This window comes from Cynoglossus semilaevis, chromosome W (assembly GCF_000523025.1).
Source record: "Cynoglossus semilaevis isolate Cse_v1.0 chromosome W, Cse_v1.0, whole genome shotgun sequence".
Lineage (NCBI taxonomy): Eukaryota > Metazoa > Chordata > Actinopteri > Pleuronectiformes > Cynoglossidae > Cynoglossus > Cynoglossus semilaevis.
The window spans coordinates 14391418-14403247 of record NC_024327.1 but is presented as its reverse complement, the minus strand read 5'-3'; the positions used below and the strand labels follow the sequence as shown (position 1 = coordinate 14403247).

The 11830-nt window shown below is 45.0% G+C and overlaps 1 protein-coding gene across 2 annotated transcripts in view; it reads right to left on the bottom strand.

Annotated features, from left to right (window-relative positions):
• Positions 1-8749: 8749 nt before the first annotated feature.
• Positions 8750-11830, bottom strand: part of mocs2 (molybdenum cofactor synthesis 2) — a 13651-nt gene continuing 10570 nt past the window's right edge. Inside the window, exon 4 of one of the 2 annotated variants that reach the window (XM_025052746.1) lies at positions 8750-8985. In XM_025052746.1, coding sequence (XP_024908514.1) covers positions 8866-8985 — 120 coding nt within the window. In that variant the 3' untranslated portion in view covers positions 8750-8865. The remainder of the gene's footprint in view (positions 8986-11830) is intronic. The other variant, XR_003048776.1, reaches the window with a different exon arrangement.

The window sequence follows — 11830 nt, the reverse complement described above, 5'->3', positions numbered from 1 at the left end:
GTCCGTTGTGGTGAAGAAGGAGCTGAGCCGAAAGGCGAAGCTCTCGATTTACCGGTCAATCTACGTTCCTACCCTCACCTATGGTCATGAGCTTTGGGTCATGACCGAAAGAACGAGATCCCGGATACAAGCGGCTGAAATGAGCTTTCTCCGCAGGGTGGCAGAGCGCTCCCTTAGAGAGCTCTGTCACACGAGAGGAGCTCAAAGTAGAGCCGCTGCTGCTCCACATCGAGGGGAGTCAGCTGAGGTGGCTTGGGCATTTACATCGCATGCCCCCCGGACGCCTCCCTCGGGAGGCCTGGGAACGCCTTGGGGTCCCCCCAGAAGAGCTGGAGGAAGTGTCGAGGGAGAGGGAAGTCTGGTTGTCCCTGCTCAGACTGTTGCCCCCGCGACCCGGCCTCGGATAAGCGGTTGATGATTGATTGATGGATGGTTTGGTCTGTTTGTGTATCTGTGCTTCACCTAAATATGGGACAAATTCCTTTTGTCCAGTAATAGTTAACTTATGTGGCATAGCTGTAGCTGTCTTCAACTGTAGAAAAATATGACTGTGGGGAAATAGGTTGACCACTAATTCATTATATTTAAACTGTTCCTCTCGAGTAAATGTGTGTTGATGTGTGATGCTGAACTGTGCCAAATAGTGAATGATCTATTGTGATTCCCATGTTTTGCCTGTTCCCTAAATTAATCCTATATTTTTACTACGCCTTGATTTGTGGAAAGTCTCTTTCCTAGACAGGAAAGCAGCGTAAATCTGTTGTTTCTTGGCAGAGTCCTAATCCGATTTTCAAAGGATCTATATTTTTGGAGTAAATTATTCCTTTCAAACACATTGTTCTTTTCACACTTTCAATATGTACCAGAAGGAGATAGGATTTGTGGACAACTTAATGTGTGCATTTCATTTTGTCAGAATTTCCTCTCCATAAACAATAAGATGTCCTTAAAGTTTTCACTGCTAAATAAATTATGAATGATTCCAAAATAAAAGCTTCTTTTGTATACTTTAGCCTCAGTTGACATGAATAACTGCCTTCACTCTCACAGCTTCACCACTGGTAGACAATGGAACAGTGAGCACGAACATAGGAACATATGCCTCAAATTTGGAGGATAAAGGACAACAGTTTGTTTTGTTTTTTTTACAAATAATACATCTATTATTGAGTCTGTCAGTTTTAACATTTTTAAAGCTTTACATAACTTAACAATAAACCCTGTAATTAGACCTTGCCTTTAAAAGGTGTGTAAATAGGGCATTGTCTAAAGTTGACATTTCTCTACATTAATACTCTCTAAAACTAAATATCAGACAATTACGAACAGCTACAATCCGAACTGCATGATTGAGATGGTTTACCGCCACTCAAGCAACTGCAATTATAGCACCATCTGCAGGGTAGGACGAAAACATAGGAGATAATTATGCAGATTGTCATTATGATAAATCCCAGTTCTAGAAAATAATATTGGTTTCTATATAAACTGATAAGGTTTATAATATTTTACATAAGTGCCATCACAATGATTTTACCATAACTAACATCATAGTCATTGGATACCAATGATCAAGCAGATTATCCCTATTAATGGTAATAATAATAATAATCATTTTTGGAGGCAGTGATTCCGGTCCCCAGTTCTCACAGAGGCATCATGTTCCTGGCCTCCTGTTCATAAATGTCTGTATTTCCCCTATGAGGGGTATGTGGACAGGACCATGTGGACAGAGTTGCAGCCCTGCAGTTCCTTCTCATAGCAGACCAACTACTTCCAGAAGCCAGAGTTGGGTCTCACCAGCGAAGTGCGGTGAGGTTCATGGCTGGTGAGGCACTGACTCCTCTGGAGTCAGATTTACAATTGTAAGAACCGAAATGAGCATCTTATTTCACTATTCCTCCAACAGCATGCACCTGGTAATGCTTCATATCCATCAGCATTTCTCTTTCAATTACACTTACACAACACAAACATACACAGGAACATATTTGTCCTACAAAGAACATTTCTTTATACAAATGGATAGAGCACCCTTCTTGTGTCTAAGAAATTCATATTTACTGTAAACAAGTTCAAGTATAGAGATGAGTGCAGCACAAATTTAATTTTGACCTTCTGTAAAAATGTCAGTTATTTCTCAAAATTTAAATTCTGCTGCTTTAATCAAAGGTTGTCTATCAAAATGATAAAAAATATATTTAAGCCAAAAATGTAGTTATCAAATACTTATTTTCATCAAATCTTTTCTACTTATTCCAATCTTATTTTTAAAAAACAAAAATTTAAAACCATTTTTAGCCTTACCTTTAATTATAGATGAAGTTCATGGTTGTATCTCTCGTTTTTTCCTCACCTTAGCATTGTAGACGCTAATGTTTAGTGTCCGTTGCTCATTGAAAGATTCTTGCTATATTCTGATCCGGATCACAGTACCAGTCAAAATATTCTTGCTGTGCGAGGTGTCTTCAGGCAAGGAATGGAAGCAGCCGGTAGATGGTCGATTCGTTTTAATAGCAAAACATCAAACAAAACAGGTCCATCAATAAAGCAAAATAAACGACTGGAGAAGTATTCAAGGAAATCTCATACAACAGCAGTTAATACGCAAATCCTATCAAGAATAACTTCTAACTTCTCAAGAATAACTTCTAAAGTATCATTAGTTGTTTACGCTTATATACCTGTGTGGGGGGAGTGGTTTTCGACTTCCCGGGTGTGTGTTTAAATCTTGTAGGCCAATGAAAGAGAGAGGCTAGGCCCCTTGTGGCCAATCATATTATTGTTGTTGTATCATGTTATGCCTGCAGTCGCCACTATGTGGCACTGCTGTTCCATGCCCCCCCCTACTTCCCGGGTGTGTTCAAATCTTGTAGGCCAATGGAAGAGAGAGGCTAGGCCTCTTGTGGCCAATCATATTATTGTTGTTGTATCATGTTATGCCTGCAGTCGCCACTATGTGGCACTGCTGTTCCATGATTCAGCAGTGTTGGAAGAACCTTTTGTTGTTGAGCGGGGGGTTATCACAAGAGAAGAGGGCAGAGCCATAAAGTCCAGTCAACCACAGGTGATCATGTAGATCAAAAGGAATGGATGGCTCTGGGGTTCCCTGTGAGAAGGTAGATTGGGAGATCTCCCATTGTTCCCAGGGAGTAGAGGTGTTTTAGAAAGTTGGTGTGAAGAGAATTTGGGGAAATTCTCTTTGAATGTGTGGGGCTGTGACTGTGTGTGCTCAGGAAAGCCTTTTGTTGTCTTATTAGCTTCCTGCTGCAGACCCAACCAAATGTGAAAACCACTGAAATCTAACATCATCCAAGGCCAAATCCTTGAATTTCCAAAAGTTTTTTACCTTCCTCTTGTATTAGGGTCGGCACCGACCTGTGTGTATGAAAATATTTTGTGTTCATACTGAATGTAAATGTACTGATTATGTGCAAAAGATGTCAAGAATGTTGGACTTTTGGACTGTGGATAAAATATATTCATGTGTTCATAGTTTATAGAAGTATGCAACATATATAATCATGTTTTAAAAAGATCATAAGAGATGTGCTAAAACATATAACCAGCTTGAACATAAAATGCTGCTTAAAGCTAGAACTGAAAACATGCAGATGTAGAGAAGGAGCTGCGAGGTTGAGATAAAACCAAGGTTTGTTGTGAAAAGAGGAGTACTTGGTGTGATGGGAAACAGAAACTTTTAGAATACAATTTGACAATGGCTGGATTCATAGTTAGAACACAAGGTCCCAACAACAGCACCTGGGCACGATAAGAACAGGATGAGAAACTAACGGTGTAGATGCAGTTGCCAAAAAGAATGTATGTCTGTGTGTAGAACAAATGAAGTCTGTATCGCTTGAGATGTACCACCTGGATGTGTGTGTCAATAAAACAAGCCTGAGTTGGTGGAGAGAGCAGGATTCAGCAGTCAACCCCCTGACTCTCCGCTGGACCCTCCCTGTGCACAGGCGAACTCGAGCAACGACTTTTGTCTTTTCTTTATACTTTGTGAAAGTTCTTGATCAACGAATCCGGGGTGGTAAAACCTTACCACAACAAGACCCAAATGCAACACACCAAGTCAGAAGCTCTTTCCAAAAGTTTATCACAGATCGTCGGTAATGAATACTGTGCCAATACTTATTAAACTGAAAGAGTCTTTAAACAAAGTAAGTCTCCGCATGGAGCAAAAAGTCTCTTGAAGAAACGTAATCTCCGCTTGGAGAGCAAATGGATGCCGCAGCTACCCTTACTTGCTAGGGAATCCCGCGGGAGTGGCGTCACCGCGGCGGATTCCTTCTGGGCAGCGGAGCCAAGACAGGAACGGAACGCCTGAGCCGGCAGAAACGCTCTTCAAACGACGGCGAGAGGAATCTCGTCCACAGCGCCGATGAGACTGGCCGTGGATCGTCACGACAGGTACTTGTAGGACTCCAGGGAATCTCCACTACTGGAACTAGAACGAGGACGTGTAGCCTCCGTTAACGGACAAGATGATCTGGCAGCAGGGAGTGTGTGGATGCAGCTTAAATACACTGCTCACTCATCAGCAACAGCCGGTGAGCGCAGGTGGGGCCAATCGCTTGATTGCAGCGCTGCAGCAGGTATGACAAAATAAGTGCTTGTGCTACACAATATTATTGTGATCCTGAGACAGTTGTTTTTCTCACTCAGCTGCAATTGCAGGCTTTTCTATGTGCCTGTAAGAAAGTGCAATGCACTTGTTTGTTACATTGGAAATTGTGAATGAACCCCCACATGCTGTACTTGTCCTCCTCACCAGGTTTGGACAATGGACAGCTGTTATTATAACCATATATGGAAGGACTTCCTGGTCTAGCTGAAGCCTTGAAGTCTAACACCTGCATTCTGTATTCTGTGTTGTGAATTGATACCTAACAACTGTATGATGTAACCATGTAATCACATAAAAGATTTAAAAGACAGGAGGTCAGTCGTCTCTAACAGCTGTATTAGACAGTTAGGTTCGGCTCTCTTGGACAAGGTATTTACAATAAATCCATCAAAGGCAATCTCTGTTGACTACTGGATGTCAGGATTGACCACGGATCCAGGTGCAAACAGTGACTGATCATCGCGGACTTCTTCAAACAATAGTCCTGCCTCTTGCCTAAAAGCTGACAGACGGGAGGACCGCTGTGTGTGTGGATTCTGGCTGTCATCTCGACATCTCACCGAACTCAAAATCACACATCATAAACGGTAAAATACAAATTCTCTTTACTTGAGTCATCATATTGCATAATTTGATGTATTTATCAGCTCCGGGAATTGTTCCTGTTGAGGTTTTACTCCGGACCTCACCTGAGGATCTGTAGAGGGTTTATCCCATCTGGTGAGGGTTTCTGTTCTGGACAAAAAAAAAAATTGAGCGCTTTTCAGATGTCATAAATAAATAAAAGGGGGTGCACCATGGGTACGGGAAATAGCAAAGGAGAGAAACCCGATTGGGATTCTCCGTGCATGCGAATGATGAAAGAAAAATATGGTAAAAGTTGTCTTGAATGTTGTGAAGTGTGGGTTGTTGAATATGGATTCCGAAGGGATCCTTGAGCACGAATCAGTTGGTTAAAATAAGTGTTGTAAAGTTGTCTAAAGTCGAAGAGAAAGAGAAAAGTGTTGTGCTGCATTGACAAACACAGAGAATGTCTGCAAATGTGGTTGAAAGAAGCTGAATATAGAGATCAGCAAAGCAAAAATGGTAGAATGAGAAAAGAAAAGTCTGCTACTGATAATTCAAATAATAAAACTTCCCCTTCTGCACCCACATCCCTCTCTTCTTCTCTGTATCTGAGCCTGACACAGGGCAGACGTTGGAGAGGCGATGACACCACCAGCCTACAATGCTAGTGAACAGCAAGCTGCGGCTGGCGGACCACCAAGAGACATTCAGGAATCGGGACCAACTCCACCACAAAGCCCTGAAGAGCCCCCCCATGCAAGCCCAACAGAGCCAGGCCCTGCATTCTTCTCCACCCTCACCTGCCCCTCCTCTGAGTTCGAGCCTCCCTCCTGAAGTGTTATCAGCTCCAGACTCCTCCACCCCCACCCCCTGCTCTGCTTCTCTCTGCTTCACACACACGTGAAGGAGTCTTATATGGAGCAGCTGATGGTTTCCTAATGCTAAATGGCTCATTCACTTTCCCCGTCTTCCAGGTCCCAATGGTTGAATATTCAGGCACTGGGGGAAATCCAGTTTTGATGCTCCGCAATATGGACACAGAGCTGCGTGATACTGCCAAAGAATGGCCTTCCCCCTCAAGGGGCAGTCAGGCACTCCGCGAAACACTGCTACCATTCTGCCAAGCATGAAATGCTTCATGCCAGAAATCCTATGCCATGCCAAACATGCTGAAACCAAATGCAATGAGAGAAAATCCAGAAAAGATGCTGCTGCACAATAGGCCTCTCTGAACGCCAGTCTAGCTCTGGTCCACATCGCTGGAACCTGGCCAAAAGACTCACAACAGTCCTACTCTCAGGCCCCATTAGGTCATAAGGTGAACCCGATTATCGTTTCATCTCGCTCCGACGTTTGGGAACTACACAATCTCAACTTCATAAATAAGAACGAGTTACGTTAAACTTACAGCAAAAAGTTTGTCGCAAAATATCCTGCCCGTTTTTTATATCGATGCATTTTATAAAGAACTAGCGTCTTCGGGGCGCAATAAGATTTTGGTGCGCGAGCGGTGGCACGGTTCGACACGTGATCGTGCTACACCAATCGAGTAGCTGATTGATGTCAACACTTCCGACAACACAGCTTCCTCCGTGGTTCTAATTAACGTTACCGATAGAGAGGAATTCTCCCAAAAGTGGGCTAAATGGATTCTAAACAGTGCTTTATACATAGCCACCTGCACGAAGAACAATGAGGAAAATAGATGATAAGGTGAACTTTCTCTGTTAAGTCATTTTGATCAATAAAAGGAAGTAATCAATGACAAGGACCATTTGTTTATTCATTCATTCATTTATTCACTCCTAACTAAATACAACACCGATCAACCATAAAAAAAACAATCTTTATTAAAACATATATAAAACAGTACAAAAGAGCATAAGAAAAAGAAAAGTAATGTTAACAATGCAACTACTGCAATCTAACTCTGAGGAAATAGGCTACACATGACATGTTAGTCTTCACTGTCAGTGTCAGGGCAGTTGTCATCCTCCTTCTCCTCGATTTCATGTTTGTTTGCAAAGTGGCAACACCTATACCGGTCTGTACAACAGAGTCGTACAATCAGGTGTACAATCTGTTGTTGAAGACCTGCGGTGTGATCATGAAGAATGTGAGTCAAGGGTGTTTTTGCATGCACAACATGCTGCAAAAGAGCATGCAACTGTCATCATTAAGATCCCTGACACTGATGTGGGAGTCATTGCTGTAAGTATGCAGAAAAATTTATCATGCAGCTTATATTTTTTCACAGGGACGGGCAACAGGACACGCATCATTGACACTACCAAGGTGTCATCAGCTCTCGGAACCACTGTGTGTTCAGACTTGATTGTCATACATACATTCTCTGGGTGTAACTCCACAAGTGTCTTGGTAAAGGCAAAATAAAGACATTTTCTGTGGCAAGTGAGCGGGAAGAGAACCTTAAAGGTTTTAAAAATCTGGGTGCTAACTTTAACTTGGGCCACTCAACATTTGCACTACTTTGCAAATATGTATACCACCTGTATGATCAGCTGGCTGCTGAAAATGTCAATGAGGCTAGGTACGAGGCTTTCTGTATGGCATCATCAGCCTCGCCGGAATTGTCTATTCCCCTCACAAGTGATGCCCTCCATCAGCACTGCAAAAGGGCAAATTATCAGGCTGCAGTCATGAGGTCCTGCATCAAACAAAATATAGGTGCTCCATCACCTACTGGATATGGTTGGCACTTAGATGATGGAAATCTACATGGATCACATGAAATCCGGCCCCTGACAGTGTGTCTTGTGTCTTTGCAGGACTCTGTTGTACAGACCTGTGTAGTTGTTGCAACTGTGCAAACAAACATGAAATCGAAGAGAAGGAGGATGACAACTGCCCTGACACTGACAGTGAAGACTAACATTTCATGTGTAGCCTTAGAGTTGCAATGAGACTTGCAATGGTTGCATGGTTAATATAACCGGTCATTTTCTTATGCTGTTTTGTATTGTTTTATATATTGTACATACTGTATGTATATATGTTTTAATAATGTTTTTTATGATTGATCGGTGTTGTATTTAGTTAGGAGCAAATAAATGAACGAATGAATAAACAAATGGTTCTTGTCATCGATTACTTCCTTTTATTGATCAAAATGACTTAACAGAGAAAGTTCACCTTCTCGTCTATTTGCCTCATTGTTCTTCGTGCAGGCGGCTATGTATAAAGCACTGTTTAGAATCCATTTGGCCCACTTTAGAAGACTTTTGGGAGAATTCCTCTGTATCGGTAACGTTAAGTAAAACCATGGAGGTAGCCGTGTTGCCAGAGTGTTGACATCAATCAGCTACCCGATTGGTGTAGCACGATCACGTCGAACCGTGCCACCGCTCACGCACCAAAATCTTATTGTGCTCCGAAGATGCTAGTTCTTTATAAAATGCATCAATATAAAAAACAGGATATTTTGCGACAAACGTTTTGCTGTAAGTTTAACGTAACTCGTTCTTATTCATGAAGTTGAGATCGTGTAGTTCCCTGACATCGGAGCAGAATTCAATTTCTAAAGGACTTTTCGTGGTTCACCTTACGGCCTACATGGCGGCCTTTCAATGACTCCCACCCACCATCCCCCACGGTCCCAGAAGATGAATACTTCAACTGTGGTAGAACTGGCAACTGGGTCAAAGACTGTCCTTGCCCTCACTGCCGTGGACCTCTGCCAGGCTGTGATGGACGCCACCGTGGGCCCCAGTCTCGCCATCCTCTCTCTGACTGATCCCTTGTGGAAGCCTCATCAGTAACTGCAGAGAAGATGAGTATCTGTTAGGTTTATTCTAACATATATGACAACAAAGGGCATTGTAATTACCTCCACCCTAGATGGCCTTCAGATTACTTGTTCCAATTCAACCTATCAAATGAATTCCTACTGTCCTTTGTATGTTTATCAATGGTGGTTGCATTTGGCGCCCTCTGAAGTTATGTATGGTGCTGCGCAGCCACACATGCCAGTGACAAAATGTTTGTTGACAGCCTTCACTGCACGGCACACATACGACTGGCCTGACCCTAATTATGAGACTGATTTTTACCAAGTGTAAATGACTGTTCCCCTGACAACCATTTATTTTGACCGACAGTATGCTGCAGCACATGGGTCTCTGACTCCCTCTCAACTTCCTTTTTTTCAGATCCCCAACTCTCTTCCACACATTTTTTTTTAAAGATGGCGCTGCACGAGCAGCAGCTGTGTACAGTAGCTCTCCTCCTCTTAGTACTTTTTCTTACTTTTTTTCCTTCTTTCTTTTTAGTTTTGTACTATTTCTTTTTTGTGGTCAAATCATGTGACCGTCACCGTCAGAACAGGACCACTTTTATCACTTTGGTGGTCTGTTTCCTTCTTTTTTCTGCACTTTTTGGAACATCGTCGGCTGAAACGCTCAGTGGGTCCATTGTTTACACCAGGGACCAGCTGATGGCGTTGCGCAACACCACTCTTCCTTTCGCCGGTAAAGCGGAGATTCCGGTGGAAATAAGAAGGAAGAGACGGGGGTGCAGAGCCGGACGGAATGTTCAGGAGAGGAAACGGAGGTACAGACCATTCATTCCGTCTGTTATTATGGGAAACGTCCGTTCCATTCAAAACAAGACGGACGAGCTCGCGGCGCTGATTCGGCATGAGAGGGAGTTTCGGGAGTGCAGCCTGCTGTGCTTCACGGAGACCTGGTTGACGGAGATGACGCCAGACTCGATCGTTTCTATGGACGGTTTTGAAATGGTTCGAGCGGACAGAAATGTGGCCGGGAAGAAGAGAGGCGGTGGACTAATGGTGTACGTGAATGAGAGATGGTGCGACCCCGCGCACGTCTCCATCAAAGAACAACTCTGTACAAAGGACATTGAGCTTGTTGCGGTGGGCATCCGCGCCTACTACATCCCGAGGGAGTTCTCGCACGTGATTGTGTTTACAGTCTACATCCCTCCGTCAGCCGACGCAGCGGCTGCGTGCGAGCTGCTCCACAACTCGGTGTCCAGACTGCAGACACTGCACCCGCAGTCCCTCCTGCTCATCAGTGGGGACTTCAACCATGCCTCGCTGTCCTCCACCCTCCCCACGTTCACACAGTACGTGAAGTGCCACACCCGGGAGAACAAGACGCTGGACCTTTTGTATGCAAATGCAAAATACGCATACACCTCCGCCCCCCTCCCCCCACTCGGCCGCTCCGATCACAACCTGGTGTATCTGCGCCCCGAATACACACCCATGGTGAGAAGGCAGCCTGCACAGAAGAAGAATGTGAGGATGTGGAATGAGGAGGCCAATGAGAGGCTGAGAGACTGTTTCCAGACGACAGACTGGGAGACTTTCTGCAGCACTCATGAAGATGACATCGATGGCCTCACTGACTGCATCACGGACTACATGAACTTCTGTGTGGAGAGCACCGTACCAACCCGCAGGGTGCGGTGCTTTGCCAACACCAAGCCATGGGTGACCCCCCAGCTTCAAGTTCTGCTGAACAAGAAGAAGAGGGTGTTTGCTTCAGGGAACAGGGATGAGCTTAAAATAATACAGCGGGAGCTCAAGCAGGAGATCAGGAAGGCCAAGAACACCTACAAGGAGAAGCTTGAGGAGCAGCTGGGGCAGAACAAGACGCGTGATGTTTGGAGGGGCCTGAAGAACATCACGGGTCATGGACTGAGTGGAGCCAGCGACACACCAGGGGGTGACCAGAGATGGGCCGATGAACTGAATGAGTTCTTCAACAGATTCGATCAAAGGCCCCCACCCCCCTCCTCCACCACTGCTTCCACCTCTTCACAAATTAGTTCCCCCATCTAAACCACCATCCACAACACCTCTCACCTACACCCCTGCCCCCCAACCCCCAGCTGTCAACCTCCCCTCACTCCCCTCTCTCCCTGACATCTGAGCAGGTGAGGAGAGAATTAAGGCGACTAAAGAACAGGAAAGCTGCAGGACCAGATGGAATCAGCCCTAGACTGCTCAGGAACTGTGCTGACCAACTCTGTGGGGTGGTCACGTACATCTTCAACCTGAGCCTCAGTCTGGAGAAGGTTCCGTCCCTGTGGAAGACCTCCTGTGTGGTTCCAGTCCCGAAGACATCGCACGCCAGGGAGCTGAACCACTACAGACCCGTCGCCTTGACCTCCCACCTGATGAAGACCATGGAGAGGCTGATCCTCAGTCACCTGCGCACAGAGGTGAGCTCTGCGATGGACCCGCTGCAGTTTGCCTACAGGCAGAACGTTGGGGTGGATGACGCCGTCATCTACCTTCTGCACCGGGCGCTGACTCACCTGGAGACCGCCGGGAGCACTGTGAGAGTCATGTTCTTTGACTTCTCCAGTGCTTTCAACACCATCCAACCGGCGGTGCTGCGCAGGAAACTGGTGGATGCAGGAGCAGGGGAGCAGCTCGCCGCGTGGACCACCGACTACCTCACAAACAGACCCCCCAAACCTTCCTGCGGGTGGTGAGTCCACTGGAAGATATTAACCGCCCTAACCGGGATTCGAACTTGTCCAGGAGGTGAACCCTGGGGTTCCAGACCAATGACAGAGACATTGCCTCTGGGCCAAAGCGCCACCTATCTATCTATCTATCTATCTATCTATCTA